The sequence below is a fragment of the Rhineura floridana genome, chromosome 2 (genome assembly GCF_030035675.1).
Source record: "Rhineura floridana isolate rRhiFlo1 chromosome 2, rRhiFlo1.hap2, whole genome shotgun sequence".
Classification (NCBI taxonomy): domain Eukaryota; kingdom Metazoa; phylum Chordata; class Lepidosauria; order Squamata; family Rhineuridae; genus Rhineura; species Rhineura floridana.
In genome coordinates, this window is record NC_084481.1 from 78,089,800 (window position 1) to 78,107,497 (window position 17,698).

Consider the following 17,698-nt stretch of genomic DNA (forward strand, 5'->3'; position numbering starts at 1 on the left):
GCCATACCAAGGCCCTCTGGAGCATCAGGCTTCAGCGGCGATGACCATCTGTGGCCTACAGGAGGGCTCAAAAATCACCTCATCTGGCAAAGGCAACTTGGGGGTTGTCAAATGGATGAGAGGCATTGGCAAACATCCCTCAGAGGGGCAAGCCAAAGTGGTCCATCTTCAGTGGGCTGCAGGGCAAAGGCCGTAGCTCAGTGGGAGAGCATCTCTCCCTTGCACGCTGAAGGTCCACATTCAATCGATCCCTCACCTTTCCAGATAGGGCTGGAAGAGAACCCCGCCGGAAACGCTGGAGAGGCGCTGCTGCCAGTCAGTGTAGCCAGCACTGCATCAGATGAACCAATGGTCTAACTCGGGACAAGGCAGCTTCCTCTCCAGCTTGGGCGAGACGGGGCTTCCAGCGGCCAGCGTGACTGCACTTCCCTGTTGCCGGGCTTGCCCGCCTCTCGTTCTCTTCCCCCTCCTCTCCCCCACCCCCTGCCGGCTCCAGCCGCTCCGGCTTGCCTCCTCCCCCGAACTGTTCGGCTGCTGACTCAGCCAAAGGGAAAACTCAAAGGGCAACCAGCAGCAGCAGCCCTGTCTCACTCCACCGCTCTCCTAGGATGGTGGTAGAGCGCCCGGCCGCTGCCCGCAGGACTCCGCCGCGATGAGCCCCTCTGACTCCGAAGAAGTGGGAGCTTGAGGGGTGCGGAGGAGGAGACTGTCCCTTTCCTCTGTTTCTGCCCCCGCGCAGCATCCGAATCAAAGCCAACCAAGTTCCTCGCGGAAAGGAGCAGAAGTCAGCATGACCGCCATAGCGGTGCAGGTAATCGGGGACGACAGAGCCTGGAGAGATGCTTCGGTCTTGGGGTGGGGGAAAGAAATGGAGCGGGGGGGAGGTTGCATCCCCGCCGCCAGCTCTGTGCCGCGGTCCTTTGTTCTGCCATTGTTGTAGCCGCCTGTACATGTTCACCGTTCGCCCTACAGGCAGAGCGGCTCATCGCAGCCACAGTGAACTCGGACTTTCTTTTGCCACCTGTTGCGCCTTGGGGAAAACAGAGCTGCCTTGAACTGAAAGTCCTTCCACGTATAGGTGATCGATCCTCATCTCAAAAAGGATATTCTAGAGTTGGAAAAGGTTCAGAAGAGGGCAACCAGAATGATCAAGGGGATGGAGCGACTCCCTTACGAGGAAAGCATTTGGGGCTTTTTAGTTTAGAGAAAAGGCGGGTCAGAGGAGACATGATAGAAGTGTATAAAATTATGCATGGCATTGAGAAAGTGCATAGAGAAAAGTTCTTCTCCCTCTCTCATAATACTAGAACTCGTGGACATTCAAAGAAGCTGAATGTTGGAAGATTCAGGACAGACAAAAGGAAGTACTTCTTTACTCAGCGCATAGTTAAACTATGGAATTTGCTCCCACAAGATGCAGTAATGGCCACCAGCTTGGATGGCTTTAAAAGAAGATTAGACAAATTCATGGAGGACAGGGCTATCAATGGCTACTAGCCATGATGGCTGTGCTCTGCCACCCTAGTCAGAGGCAGCATGCTTCTGAAAACCAGTTGCCGGAAGCCTCAGGAGGGGAGAGTGTTCTTGCACTCGGGTCCTGCTTGCGGGCTTCCCCCAGGCACCTGGTTGGCCACTGTGAGAACAGGATGCTGGACTAGATGGGCCACTGGCCTGATCCAGCAGGCTCTTCTTATGTTCTTATGTTCTTATCCTGACTTTTGGGCGCTCTTTTTTTCACCGAGAGCTTCTCCTATTGAACGATGTGCACATAGTACATAGATAGTGCTGCTATTCAAGCAAGGGAAACTAAGAGAAGGTCCTCTGAAATCTGTGTTTTGACAGCTGATACACACCATGCATTTAAAGCGACCCCCACACAGCCCAAGAATCCTGGGAACTGTGGTTTATGAAGGGTGCTTGGACTTGTAGCTCTGTGAGGGGTAGTCTACAGTTCCCAGGATTCTTTAGGGGGATGCTTTAGATTTATGGTGTGTACCTTTGAATATCTGACCTACTTTTCCAGATTTATCTTTGCAGGAAATCAAGCTTTAATTCAGTAAAGGACAGACTGTAACAGCTGTAACAGAGAATAGGTTTGGGACATATTTCAGGGTTAGAAAGGACACACGAACTGCTTTATACTGAATCAGTCCATTGATCCAGGCAGGTCGGTTTTGTCTACACTGATGGGCAGCAGTGGCTCTCCAGAGTTTCAGATATAGTCCTACTTGGAGATGCCGGGGATTGAACCTGGGACTTTCTACAAGGAAAGCAAATGCTCTGACCCCGAGCTACAGCCCATCAATAGCTATAGAAAGGCAATTTGCTTGTTAAATCTGCTACAGAGCTGGGGAAATATTGATAACTTGATGAATCTGTTTGAGCATAAAAGACCCCACAGGGCTGGACTTTGTTCTCACATTGTGGCTGCCTTTGAAGAATCTTCCTGACCATTTGCTGTACCATTTCATGCCATTTGCTGTACCATATGCTGTACCATGCTAACTATACATACTTTCTAGTTACCAATGGAAAAAGACTTCTGTTAAAAAAAATTACTTTCTGACATTTCTGTCCTGCCTTTCTTCCATCATAGAACTCATTTTAACATAATAGATACCAAAACAAAATCTGCTCTGTGGTACACGATGCTTTCACTGTATAAGAGATTGTCAACTAAGGACTCCAATAATGTGCTTAAATTGCCCCATTTCCTCCCTTCCCTCTCGGAATGCAATGGGCTGTTTACAAATATCAGCTGCTCTGTCCCTCACTGGCGCATGATTACTGATGTTTCAGCAAAACTTTCTCTTGCTCTGTGGCCCTTGTGAGGTTTTGTACAAGAGCTATTTTAAAAAACACAGTGAACTACAGGGGTTGCAATGAAGAAAAGAGGAAATTTAGGGTGTTACAAGGAAGATAGGCTTGAGGTGAATGTTTTTAGCTTGTAAACTAAGTCCCTGAAGAATGGAGCAGCGTGGCATCGCTTCAGGAATTTCCAGCAAAATTGTGTGTGTGTGCACATGCGCACTTCAAAATGATTAAATGATAAAAATTAGCATTTATAAAACATTTTAGGGTTTTCAAAACACTTAACAAAACCTTAAGGTAGCCCTGCATCTATTATCAATATAAAGGTGCTTCATAATCAACTCACACTCAGCATGACTGAAGGTCTCAACTTTCCTTCCAAGTTGTCCTCTCCTCATTCACACTCCTTATCCATTGACAACATCACCATCCATCCTGCTGATCAGGGGATAGCATTCCCTTTGACCCTTCTCTCTCCTTTGCTCCCTATGTGGAGTCCATTGCCAAATTATGTCACTTCTCCCTTCGCAACAAGTTGTCCCTTTCTCTCAGTCCCCTCAGCAACAACTCAGGTCCGTACCCTAGGCATCCCTTGCCTCAGCTACTGCAATCTTCTTCTCTCTGGTCTTCTGTTGTCTCACCGTCATCCACTCATATCCATTCAGCATTCTCCTGCCAAAATTGTTCACCTCTCTCATTGCTGTGACCATCCAGTAGCGTAGTGGCAAATTCAGAAGTGCAGGGTCCCTTCATGATAACCATGCCATGCCATCTCCCCTCGCTTGCTTTCTTGTCATCATCTCCACTCTCCTCAGTCCTTCCTGCATGTACCTTCTCCTACAATAGCAGCTGTCCCTAGGAGCCAATCAGCTTGAAAGGGGAGTGTGTTTGCTACCGAGAAGTGTCTTCCCAGTGGCTGACTCACCTCCTTTCACTCTGATTGTCTCCAAGCAGGTGGAAAGGACAAGGAAACATGTTAGAAGATTCTTCTCAGTGGCTAACACCATCTCCAGCCAGCTTTCATTCTGATTGGCTTGTAGGATGCTGGCGACCTAGGACCTGGGTGGGACCCTGTTCTCTAAAGATAAGGAGTCTAAGACACACACCCCAAGACCCCAGATGACTACATCTCTGGGGGTACCACTCCATAAATCACTACCCTGGCTTCCTGTGTGCTCCTTGATCCTGCAAAAGCTTTTCATCTTCACCCCTTATTGGCCTTGCCTCCACCTTATCTCTCTACTCTTATAATCAGACACATCCCTTCATAAGAACCTAAGAAGAGCCATGCTGGATCAGGCCAATGGCCCATCTAGTCCAGCATCTTGTTCTCACAGTGGCCAACAAGATGCCACAGTGGCCAACAAGATGCCTACAATCAGGACCTGGCCATAATAGTACACACCCCACTTTTGATTCCTGTCAATTGGTATTCAGAGTCCTATTGCCACCAACAGTGGAGCTAGAACATTGCTATCATGACTTGAAGCCACTGATAGCCTTATCCTCCATGAATTTGTCTAATCCTCCATTGAAGATTCCTTTGATGCCTTCTTGAGGCCTTCACTCACCCAGCACCACCATCCTCAGACACCCAAAAGGTTCCTGCACCATAACTAATACAAAGTAGATTGGAATCTACTGGTAGATCTCTGCATGATTTGCAGTAGATCAGCAATAATTTCTAACTCCTGATAGCAGCAGCATAATAAAACACACACACTCAACATTATACCTCTGAAAGCTTGGAGGAATCAGAAGTGGATTTTTGTGTGGAAGGACTGTGACTTCTGCTGAGTTCCAATTTTCAATAAAAAATATTCTGTCTGTCTCTTAAACCAGGTGAATCTGGGGGTTCTAGTAAAAAACAAAGTAGATTCCACAGACCTGAAGCCTGCCCAGCCCTGCTTTAAAATTTAGATAGTGGTCCTGAGGTGGGAATTGCATTTCATCACAAATACCTCACAGGTGGTTAGCCTCATTCAGAAGTTGGTGTTGCCTTCCGATAAGGGGTGGAATGAGGTCACTGTGCAGGTGCAGTCTGAGAAATGAATGTGCTTCCCAAAGATTTTCCTCAAGAAGAGGCTGGTGGACGGGGACCCATTGCATTTCTGGAACACACGTGAGACAACCTCCCAGTCAACAACTGCTTTACTACAATAAAAGTTATTTTATTCCTGCCTTGGCTCCTACTGGGAGGAAGGACAGGATATAAAGCTAATAAATAAATAAATAATAAAATAAAATGTATCTGTCTTGATGGGGAGGACATCAAAATGCTCCTTTCTCCCAACAACCAGGAAACTGAAACAAGGCAGGGCTGCATTCTTCTAGTAAAGAGGAGAGTGGGGGGAAATGGAAACATGTTTCCCTCTAAAACTCCGGATGTGAAGTCTGCCTCCTAATAGCAGGCAACACTCCTACACAGAACAAGCCACAGCAAGATGAACTAAACCGTTAGGCTGGGGAGGTTCCAGGGCAGCCTGAGGCGGTGGCCCAGATGGGCAAACCTGCAGTGGCAGCCAGGGATGCCAGTTCTGAAAATGGGACAAACCACACGTATGCAACAGACTTGTTCCTACACACACAGTTGTTAAGCGCTCATATGGTAGGAGGGAGGATTTCCTGTGGCAGCCAAGAACAGGTCTGTGCTAGCAGGACGCAAACTGTGATTGCTATTATACGCTGTTTTGTTGCCTCTCTGAATAACTGTCAGCCAGGGCATTGTGTACAAGACCCAAAGACAGATGTTACCAAGTGTAGCATATTTCAATTTTCTTTTCTTAGTAATGAAATATTACAGATGATTTACTTTATTTCTAAACCCTACCATAGCATAGACGTAGCATACCAAACACACACACACAAACACAATATAATTTTTGGAAAGGTGGCTCTGGTAAGACTTACTACTGTTTCTGTGGCATTCAAGGGATTCATTAAATTCTTACTGTTTTAACCCTTTGCCCTCCCTTTCTCAAAGCACTCTCAAATCAGTTGTATATAAACTGTCTGCAGGGTGCATTTAATTGATTTCAATGGCTATTGCAATTATTAAGCACTCTTTCTAATCAGCCACAGTGTCAATAAAAAACTGTTTGCTGGTGCTGATTTGGAAGAAATATATCTTGCTTGGAAACAAGCCAAATTTAACTTTTTCTTTTTTGAAACTTCTCTTTAAGGCCCAGTGGCTACTTGCTCACAGAAGACCAACAAGATCATTTTTTGAGACGTTTATCAGAAGCCTAATTATCCTCTGCGTTGCAATAGCAATAGTGCTGTCCTCCATTGCAGTGTGTGATGGCCACTGGCTTTTTGCCAAAGGAAAGCTCTTTGGATTGTGGCACTTCTGCACAGTTGGAAACAATAGCGCCCTGAAATGTGCCACTAACCTCACTTTGGCCAACATCAGAGGGATAAATGTAGGCATGACTTTTGCAAGAAGCTTGGCATCTTTTGCTGTTGTCATAGCAATCTTTGGCCTGGAACTTCTCATGGTGTCCCAAGTCTGCGAAGACGTCAACTCCAGGAGAAAGTGGTCGATGGGATCAATCCTAATTCTTCTCTCATTTCTGCTCTCATCTGCTGGAGTTTTGAGCTTCTTAATCCTTCTGAGGGACTACATCACTTTCATGGGGTTCACATTAACCTATTGGTGTGAATTTATTGCTGCCTTCCTTTTCTTCCTTAACGGAATCAGTGGACTTCACCTTAACAATATAACGTTTCCATGGAACAGAATGAGAAAAAATTAAGAATGATGAACATGAGCTTCACCAGATGTACAGAAAGTATACTGAGGCAGTATAAAGGGAGACCAAGGTTTTGAAAGGGAGGCCAAGTTTTCATAGAGTGCATTAAGATAAGCCATTTGCAATGGAATACCACTCAGAGGATTTCTCCAAGATCAGCTCATAATGGATGCTGCATACTGGAAGTTGGATTTTAAATAATGTAACTTTCCATAGAAATGGAATAGCAAATGCTTGGTTTGTTTAATTTAAAACTCATTTATTTAAAGCAAAGTCCCAGGGAAATCAACAAGATTTCTTAGTCATGACAAACCTGGTCTGTTGGTCTTAATATTTAAGTCACACTGTACTGTAACTCAGTTGAGGTTCTTAGATTTATTAATCAAGAGCCCGAAATCAGGTCACAACAAAGTTGTGATTTAGTCTCATTAAAACCAGTGGGCCAAGTTTGTCGTGTGACTAAGAAATCTCATTGGAGTCATATTCAGTATCTGAGTGGGGAAAGACATTCACTGTGTAAATTTGCTTAGTCTTTTTCACAAATCTCCATTATTTTATTTTTACACATCAGTTAGAATCGGAAGAAACATTTGCCCTATGCAGGATGATGAGCAATGCTAAGCAGAGTTTCACCTCCCAATAAACTCAAGTAATTTGCATTCCAGCCTAGCCTATTTAAAACCATTATTAGGGCTTTGTTCCTTTTTGCTTCTGTCATGAGACGATATGTGATTTATATACCGTTTTATCAGACCGGTTTTACATTATGGAGTATAATGCTCTCATTTGAACTGTACCTGCAACAAAGCTATTTATGGTAGCAGTTTAATTTCAATTGTATTGTGTCTCACTGCTTCCGGCGTCTCCTTTAGCCATTTTCTAGGCAAAGGGTAGGAAACCAGTAGCCCTCCATATGTTTTTGGACTCAGATTCCCATCAGCCGCAGCCAGTATGCTCGCTGCCCAGGAATGTTGGGAGATGTACTCCAACAATATCTGGAGGGCCACAAGTTCCAAGTCCTTCCAATGGCAGCCCAACCACCTCTTCCACTCTACTTTGAGATCTCTTCCTTTACCTGCAAAGGAAACGGCTTAAAAAGGGGAAACACAGAAAGACATGCTGCTGGAAATTGACATAGACAAGTTGACTGTGGTAATGACTAGGGATGTGAAGGCTCAGAAAAAAACTGAAAAAATGGGGGGGGCTGGGTAACAGTTTCTCCCCCCCCCCCAGTTTTCCCATTTCCCCCGACCCAGGCCTGCACATCTCTGGTCATGACAAAGCTGCTTGACTGATTTGGACAATGGAACCAACTACCTAGAGAGGTAGTAGGCTCTCTGACACTGGAGGCATTCAAGAGGCAGCTGGACTGCCATCTGTCAGGAATGCTTTGATTTGGATTCCAGCATTGCTCAGGGGGTTGGATTTGATGGCCTTATAGGCCCCTTCCAACTCTACTATTCTATGATTCTATGATTTTAACCACAGTCAAGGTTTTATGCTTAACAACTCCTGTGGATGCATTTGAAAGCCAAAATCACACATGCATTATTCACATATGTGATCACTATATGATTGTGTATATGAGATTTTAATAGGAACTTCCTTAAGACTTCCACCTTTATTTTGTCCATGTTGATGGACAGCAACCCACAGAATCAAAATGCTTTATATATAGGTTGCTTTAATCTGCCACATGACTGGAATTTATGCTATAGGACTTAATATGATATCTGATTATTGTTTCTTTATTCACAAATAATGAGCATGACCCCTGTCATCTCTATCTTAGGGCAAGCATTTCTAAGGAGAAGTATTATTCTTTTCTTTTCCTGTTACATGATTCCACAATCTCATTACGTGGCAAGATGGGTTAGAATGAGTTCAATTATAAAAGATCCACAACACTATTTGTGCTGGAGCTGAAGAGCTGAATTGCATAGCTTAGCAGCCACAAAGTCACTTTGCAGCTGAGAAGCAGAGTTATCTGTCTAATATTATATTGCTCAAGAGGTCTTTGCTGTGGGGATTTAATGAGGGGGGACGGACAAACCCTTCCCTATAGTCTAGAGATGATCTTTCCTAACATCATCACTCACTAACTCTATACACAGTCCTGAGAGAACAGGATGTAGATCAGAGAATGCTGTGCTTAGAAGATTGTCAGTTTCACTTCCGTCTTATCAAAATCACAGGAAGAGAAGTTCCTGCTCTCTCTTGCTGTCTCTGGAAACAGCCATTCAAACTGGGAATGTTGGTTCAAATTCTCTTCCTCTTCTTCTTCTTTTAAATAAACCCTTTAATAAAAATGCTTCAAGTTTTTAGTTTGGGATTCTGGAATGATCTAGTTTATGGCTGTGTACGCATTACGAGCTTGGGATACAGCTAGGTCATTCTTTTTCTCAATTCAGATGGAAGCTCGTTTAGAGGAAAATGCATCAAAATCCAGAATTCCATAAGAAACAACAGGATAGATACAGCTTATGGCTAACATCATGTGTACACTATTTCCCAAGCAAGTGGTGGGAGCACACTGGATGCAGAGTAAACAGAAGTATGTACACAGCTCATATCCGCTGGCAGGATTATTTCTAAAATTCATGCAGGGGCACATGTAACAAATATCTTGATCTCTGTAGTTCTGTATGAACTGACAATTGTTTCTTGGTAAAACAACAACTATAACACCCTAAAGCACCACCTTTTCCCCAGTGTAGCAATTTTGTGAATATGCTAGAGAGAAATTATATCTTCATATGCTCAAGATCCACATAAGGCTGGCCTATGAGAGGCTGGTCAATGCCATGTGCATTCATTCAACATTTCTCCCCCTCCCCCCAAAAAAAATACTTTGCTGAAACGGTGGCCAATTGCCCACAGGTGGTGTACACATTCTAGCTTAGCTGTAAAATGGAAAAGGCTGGTTTATGCAAACTCTGATCAGAAACATTAACATGTGGACAAGCCCTCAACAAGACTGTAAGCCAGCCTTTCCCAACCAGTGTGCCTCCAAATGTTGTTGGACCACAATTCCCATCTTTCCTGACCACTGGCAATGCTGGCTGAGGCTGATGGGAGTTGTGGTCCAACAACATCTGGAGGCACACTGGTTGGGAAAGCTGCTGTAAGCAATGACTGAGAGAACTGACATGGACAGTTTATTTTAAAAAATAAACATCAGTAGTGTCTAGCTGTATCTGTGTGTGGCTTAATAAGGAAATAACCTCACACTGCTGTTTTGACAAGGCAATTGTAACTTTCCAAGTATGCACTCTTAACTCTCTGATTTTACCTCCAGTACAATTTAAATCTGTTAATCCAGATTTAAGAATGTTTATGGGGTAGTCAACCTCCTTTGAACCCAATGTCCTTTATTGTGTGGCTCCATAACATATTTATTATAACAAAAATGCACTATGCTCAGTTACCTGAGGGTGGCTATTGCCTTTTTATTCTTTACAATGTTTGGGCTTGTCCCTGTGGATCTTATGCACCCAGATCTCTCATTCAGTAAAGAAAATGCTGGCAGCAGAAAACTGACTCCTGTGTCTTTCTTTTTTTTTTTTTTTTGCTAAAGGGCAGCAGGAGGACTTAACAATTGTCAGCAGGGAATTTGGTGTGTGCAGAAAGTCCACTGGCAGAACTTCCAAGCTGTCTATTTAGAAACTGCAGTGAGACCTTATTTTTTAAGGTGCTCTTTGGAATTATTGACATTCACTGTCTGTGTTAGATTGAAGTTCTATACTTCTAACTCATTCTGTGCTTAGTTCTATGCTCCTCAAACATGTGTATGCATTTTCACTAGCTGATTATACAACTATTCCGAATGACCTGCTTCTTCTGCTATGCTGTTCTCTAAAGGTCCAAAAACACTTCTAAAGAACCTTTATATATAATGTATGGAGTTCTAGATCCAGTGCGCCAGAAGGCCTAAAGCAGGGGTGGGGAACTTCAGGCCCAGGGGCCAAATGTGGCCCTCCAAGCCTCTCTGTCTGGCCCTTGAGAGTGTCCCCAGCCCATGTGACATCTCTAGGCTACATCCTCTCTCCCCAGGCCACATTGCACTGGCCTTGCTTCACACAGTCTTTTCCCTGGCTCACATATGTCCTTGGACTCTGATAATGCTTCTTATCTGCCTGGATGGAGGGGTGTGCGAGTGTATGTAGACATTAGCATATTATACAAAAGTAGCATTTACATTAATTGCTCCTCCCGCCTTTGCCTCTGGCCCTGCCTACCACTGGGATGTGGCCCCTAGAAAGTTGTCCAGGAGAGAATGTGGCTCTTGAGCTGGAAAATGTTCTCTTCCCTCACCTGTCCTAGAGTCTAGAGACTCTAGACAGAGTGTACTTGCCAGAGATGAGACCAGTTAAGCTAGTCCACCTTGCAAGTCATGACATAGAAAATATGTTCATTCATACACCAAGATGAAGTACCCCAACATGTACTTTGGTATTTAATACCATGAGTAATGCCCAGAAGAATGCTCCATTCCTGTCCTCTCTGTGTATTCTTCCTTAGACAGTTCTTACCCTTTTGCTCAACATGTATTTGACACTGTTCCCTGTTATAAATGGGTAGATTACATAGCTGCAAAAAGAGTATCAGCTGTTACTACAATGTAGTATCTAAGTATCCTTCAGAGTTTGAAGCACCCTGTGTTTGGCAAACTCAGATATATATTCTTCAGTCCCGGTGGCAGTCTGTATTTTTAGTGGAGCTCCTTCTGTGAAGCTATACAGCATTCTAAAAAAGGGGTATACATTTTGTTCTTTGGGGCTATGATGTGCTGCATTTAAAGATAGTCTCTTTAAAATACTGGACATCTGACAACTGGAAAGACAGGATGTTGTGCTATTAATTTTACTGAAGGGCAGTCCCAAACATTTGTTTAGAAAATGTGAAGTCTTTTTGGAAGAATGTTCTACTGAATGAAGGAACTGTGGTAAAGCTTTGTTCCCAACGGGCCTTCCCAAATAATCATCTTACAGCACAACAAATGTACAATTGTAACTAATTTGCTGTGCGATATCCAGACAAGAGATAACTTTCCTTAAATAACCATTTCTGCTTAGGGGATTTTGCATTTTCCCATCACTACCATTTTCAGTTTTTGGTTAGAGTTGCAACTCCAGTTCAAAAAGCTGAACACTCCCCCCCTCTTGTGCATGGAATAAGTGAACATCATCTAGGCTTTCTAAAAGTGGCACACTATGGCAAGGCATCCTACATGCATTAGATGTGGGCTGGGTATTGCACTATTTCCATTGAATCAAAGCTTTCAAGACTATCCCATGGAGGTTAAAATGCATTAGAGACCCATTTTGAGCTGACAGTCTGGATTTGCCCTCCATGCCATTCCACAGCTCATTCTTCTATAAGCTTATGATTCAATGCCTATTAAAGGCCATTTTTCCCCCCAGGAAATACTAGAAAGTGTGATAGCGCAGGTGCTGGTTTGCATATAGTCTTTGTCTCCAATAAATGTTATTTTTATTATGAAACTTGTAGCTTTCCTAAACTGTAGCTATTTTCTAAACATGGTAAAAGATAGGAAGAAATCTGAGATCTGAATGTCAAACGTTCAATAAACTACTTTTTGAATGGTTAATTCTAGTCATCTGTAACATTTGTTGTCAGAATTTGGGAACAAATAGCCATTAAATATGAGCGTAAATACAGATGGGGAAGGGACCACAGCTCAGTGGAAGAGCACATGATCTCTGTGCAGATGGTCCCAGGTTCAGTGCCCAGCATCTCCAGGAGGGCTGTGAAAGTTCCATGTCTGAAACTTTGCCAGTCAGGATAGACAGTACTGAGCTAGATGGACTAATGGTCCAACCTGATACCAGGCAGCGTCTGATGTTTCTAAAGTTGGCATTTTGGAGAGTTATTCCCCCCTTTCCACCACCCCCAAAGAAAAGGGTTGCAGCTCAATGATAAAGCACATGTTTTACATACAGAAGGCCCCAGGTTCATTCGCTGGCTGGCATCTCGATGTAAAGTTGGGAAAGACTCTTGTCATTGTAGACAGTCCTGAGCTAGGAGGGCCAGTGGTTCATTTTGGTATAAGGCGGCTTCCTATGTTCCTACATTTATACAAAATAGAACATAACGGGATCTGGTGGAGAACAGATCTCAGAGGAATGAGATGTCTATGCTGAATGTTACAGAATAATTTGTGCAAAACATACAAAGCTGCACGAAGCTTCCTCCTGCATGTAATTGGAAGACTTGGGGGAAGGTACATAACTTGAAAATGTAGTGCAGAGATGGGGAATGAAGGTCCCAAGTGCAATCCTCAGCATCTCCAGGTAGGGCTGGGAGAGATTCCCTGCCTGAAACTCTGGAGAGGGCTGCCAGTCAGTGTAGATGACACTGAGGTAGATGGACTAATGGTCTGTATAAGGCAGGTTGCTATGTTCAGGCCCGTGGGCCAAATGCAGCTCTTCCGGCTTCTCTACCTAGCCCTGAGGCATCTCCCCAGGCCCCACCTGCTTTGCAGCCTCCTCGAGTGTTATTGCCTGGCTGAAATGCGTCCTCAAGCTCCGATAATGCTTCTTGCTTGCCTGGACGGAGGATAGAGAGAGATGGGAGAGTGTGAAGAAACAAGTTTACTAAAGGTAAAATTCACCTTTATAATTCTGCCCACTTTTGCTTCTGGCGTGTTGCCGCCACTGGAAGGCGGACCAGGAGGGAATGTGGCCCGCAGGCTGAAAAGGATTCCCCACTCCCAATACCATAAACAAGTCAGTGAGATATTGCAAATGGGTTGTTGCCAACAGTTGTGGGGGTTTTAGCTTATTGGATATTAGCTGGGAAGGGTACATGGAGCCAATACAATTTTAAAAAATGAATCTATAAAGATTTGTACAGCTTAGTGCAGGTTCATTTCAAACCGCACCCAGAGAAAACAGTCTTGCTGCTTTTTAAGGACACTAGTGTGCACGTAGCCTCTGTCAGACCCCAACGTATACACACATATAGCATGACACCAAAATGGTCTAGGGCAAGTGAAGGGAAAATTCCCTTTGATTCTGGCAGAAATGCACACAAGAGTCAATTTTATGAAGTTTATTACAAGTCAAAGATAAAGAAAAAGGACACACAGAGAAGGCAAAAAGTTGTTTCAAGAAAATAAAGGCTACAGTTCAATTTGAGCCTACCTATCCTACTGCAGGCTTTAAGTGTACACTGTAGATAGTCAGTTAAGGGACTTTGAGGAACGCTTAGGACGCTTAGTCACAGTCCTAACATTTAAAGCCCTTGCCCCAGGTGGGCCTTGCTCTTGATTGACATGTGACTGCACCCAGCCAATCACAAGTCAGTCACATAGCAAGGAAATGCCCAAATGCAACTCCTCCATTTACGGATGATGGAGGACTGGGGAGACTGAGCAATCTTTAAGGAAGAGGGTGGGGAGAGCAGAACTGCACCACACACTGATCCCATAACAAACACCCTTCTCAAAGCATTCAAAGGTTCATCCCTGGAAAGACCTTTTTGTCTCTATGCACAGTGAGAACCAGCAAGCATTTCTTTTCTAGAAAGAGAACACATCAGTGCTATTTTCTTATCGATGCTATTTTCCTTTATTTTAATACAAGTTGATGCTGATGTTTTTACCCTGTCACAGTTAATTTGGGTTGCTGTTTTCATTCCTTTATTGAGATTTTTTTGTCAACAGTTTTGATTGAGAGACGGGATCTAGGTAAGAGATCCTATGCCTGGCATATGGTTCCAAGCATACAAAGCCCACACTATTGTGTGGGTATTTGCTCAACCCAATATCAAAACTAGGGTTACATTCTCTCCACCCCAATTCCCATCTTTTTTTTTAAAAAGAGAGAATACAAATCTGAAATACATCAACTCTCCCCAGTTTTAAAATACATTTATATATATTAAATATATTAATACAAGACAAAGCCTGTGTAAAATCTTGGTTAAGCCAACAGAATTTAAGCATCCTAATTGTGCAAAGGATTTCAGCCAAAGACTGTAAAGCATATTTGGTATTAAAAGAACTCTCTATATATTTTACACACAAATCTAGCCAGCCGATCCACCACATTCAATGCAGATATATATTGTTGTTTTCCCCTACCTAATATTTTAGCTTAAGATTGCGTATCACGACAGCTATTTGTTCAATTAAGGGGTGTTCTCCAAAATGATCACACCAGACAAACTACAGATAGTTCAAACTGTCACACAGAGTAGATGCAGTTATTCCCCCTTCAGCAAGAATGGGCTATTTGTTACGCACTGCAGCCTTCCTGGAGATCTCTCGTGAACTATTGGGTCGCAGCTAAAGAATGCATATTTATTTACGCCTCATTACCACAACACACAAAAAATGAGAGCATGGTGCAGGCTTGGCCCCAGCTGACATTTATTCTGCTTCATGCCATTTGTGCAAGGTCTCATGTGAGACAAGAAGCAGTAGCTCCTAAAAAGATTAAGGATGATGATGTTCAGTTAATGGAAACCTTAATTTGGACTTTTTCAGTACTCTGCATATTTTTGACCCTGCCCCAAAGATGTGATGTTTTATATTTAAAACACTGGTGTGTTGGGAAGGAGTGTGACATCTCTCTGCTGCCCCAGCTTGAGGCTTGTATACTCATTTCTTATTTGGAGATAACAATTCCTTTTAGTCTGAATTTTTGTTCAGATAACTGAGGATTTTGTTCAGATAGCTGAAGATACAAACTGCCACAGTCAGCAATTCATGCTAGTAGAGTAAAAATCAGTAATATATTCCTGAGTGATAGCCGATGTGAGTCATGTTGTAGCAAAAACAAGAGTTGCCTTAAAGAAAGTATTATGGCATAACATTGTGTAGGTCACTCACAGCCCACTTTGGTGGATGCATGGAGTGGTCATCTAAAAGGTGATGTGTGTGCATAGATATAGATATATATGATACACACACACCCTGCACAGAGAAATACATGAAGAAAAAGGTATTTATTAATTTTTACAGAATGAGGTTAAAAGGCCAGGCAATGCTATGCAGGACATGCATGAATGCAAAATCCAATCAAAGTCCAATTAGGATGGGAGTGGCCTGAAACCATTGGTGGTGAATTGGCATAGCAAAATCAATAACATAAAAAATAAACAGCTAAAGAGGGATGATTATTTTGTGAGCTAGGAATACCCAGGATCTGTTGAGATCAAATTTCACAATGTCAAATGTGCTAATGATTTTCAACCTGGCAGATTCATACTGGAAATCTCACACATTAGCAATATTTGCACATGGTTCACATAATAAGAGGAAACCTCAAATGTGTGTGTGTGTGTTTACATATGCAAATAAAAAGGCCTTGCTTGCTTCAAACTGGTATGCAATGCTATACCAGTTTGAAAACTCTTGCATTTCTATGGACAGGACAGGGCATAGCTCTGTGCAATAGAGGAGGCCACAAATTACTAGGAGGGAGGAGTGGTAGAAGCTTGTTGTAACCTATTGCCAGCCATGGAGGAAGAATCTATTGCTTCTCGGTGAGCAGCATGCACACACATAGCCCTTGAGAAACAAAGAAAGTCTCTGACACCTTTCTCTCCCAGACTGTCGACAACTCCTGAAATTGCATCATATGGCACAGGGACATTATACAGATGAGTACAAATGAGACACAGCACAGGTTTCACTAGGGGGAGGCAAAAGGAAAGCACTTTGCATAGACAGCTATGAATGCAAAGCTGGGTGCAGTGAAACAAGCACATACTGTATGCCTGATATTTGAAGCAGTCTTTTATGATGGGACTGTCTCCACTAGGTAGCCTGGCAGGGTGGAGTCATTCTACATGCACTGTACGTGATACTGTTGAAGCTCAATCAGCTCAGTCTCAGCATGGGGTCAAACTAGATGACCTTTGAAGTCTCTTCCAACTCAATGGTTCTAGGATTCTAAGCCATGCTTGTTTACTTATATGTTTATAAAAATACAGACTTGCAACCAATCAAAAGTAATAAGCAGGTTTTGCTTAATTAAATTGGGCCCAGAAGGTAACAGAAATCAGGGTAGAAGATGGGAAATGGATATGGTATTCCACAGGCTATCCCAACTTCCTTATTCTATGACCTAAAGAAACTTCAGCGGCAATGTAGCCCTTCCCAGATTGTGTTTCAGTACTCTAGCCTCCAGATTATAAAGGCATGAATGGACACAAGGGCTGAAAGAGTCAAAGGTTTCTGAGGAAGTAAAGTCGTAAAAAAGATTCCCCCAACCATCATGGCAGCTGAGCACCCAGGGTCCACAGCTACAAATCTGCACAACCAAGGGCTTATCTACATGGGAGCATAATTTCATGCTAGATATGCTGTTTTTACCTCCATTTTCTGTTTGCACCGTCAACACTAAGAGCTCAATGCCAGCTGCAAACACAGTGTTTTCTAGTCACACTTGAGGGGAAGCATCAACTACACAGTTTCCTAAAGGCTATGCCCTCTAATTTAACATTTGCACTCCCTCTGTTAGCTGGCAGTTTATTCTACCAGTAAGTTTCATTTTAAAAACAAACAACCCGGAAGCGTGATTATTTGTATTTTCACTGGTACAATACAAATGAAATACAAATCTTTGAGCAGTGTTATGCTTTTGTGCACAAGTTAGTGGGAAAAGAAAAACAAGGCACAGTTTGCAGCAATATAAAAAAGCCTTGCAGAACAGGACAGAGGAGAGGAAGTTTCTATTTAGCCCACAGGAAATTAAATGAAAGAAGGGAAGAGGAGGGAGTGGGTGTGGAGAGGGGAATGATTGACACATCCACCTGAAAGCATCGGAGCAAAGTATCTGCAAGCCCTAGAGATACGGGGCTCATCTACATGGTGATTTAGTGTGTGTCTGGTGCAGAGTTTGGAAGTAACTAGTTACAAGTAACGAATTACTTGTAATTTATTACTTTTTTGAGTAATGAGTGGGTAACTTCATTACATTTTGCTGGTAATGGAATGAGTAGTAACTTCATTACTTTTGAGGAGTAATTGTAATGTTTCCAGCATTACTTTTGTGCATTACTTGGGGGGGGGAGAGCAAGGAAAGTCTTCTGCTCCTCTGATTTGTGAATAAAAATCATGTGCTTCAAATTGGGCTTCTGTGCAGCGTTGTTCTTCCTTCATG

At 43.1% G+C, this 17,698-nt stretch overlaps 1 protein-coding gene across 1 annotated transcript; it reads left to right on the forward strand.

Annotated features, from left to right (window-relative positions):
* Positions 1 to 555: 555 nt before the first annotated feature.
* TMEM37 (transmembrane protein 37) lies at positions 556 to 9,619 on the forward strand. Its single transcript, XM_061608979.1, has 2 exons — positions 556 to 811; positions 5,994 to 9,619. Exons 1-2 carry the CDS (start codon positions 791 to 793, stop codon positions 6,564 to 6,566), a joined length of 594 nt encoding a protein of 197 aa, XP_061464963.1. The 5' UTR covers positions 556 to 790; the 3' UTR covers positions 6,567 to 9,619.
* The last annotated feature ends 8,079 nt before the right edge of the window (positions 9,620 to 17,698 follow it).

What these genes read in the sequence shown, in the direction of transcription:
- TMEM37 (XM_061608979.1), top strand. Translation starts at nt 791, where the DNA reads ATGACCGCCATAGCGGTGCAG. An exon ending in TGACCGCCATAGCGGTGCAG is followed by an intron (nt 812 to 5,993) that starts GTAATCGGGGAC and finishes CTTCTCTTTAAG; the next exon opens with GCCCAGTGGCTACTTGCTCA.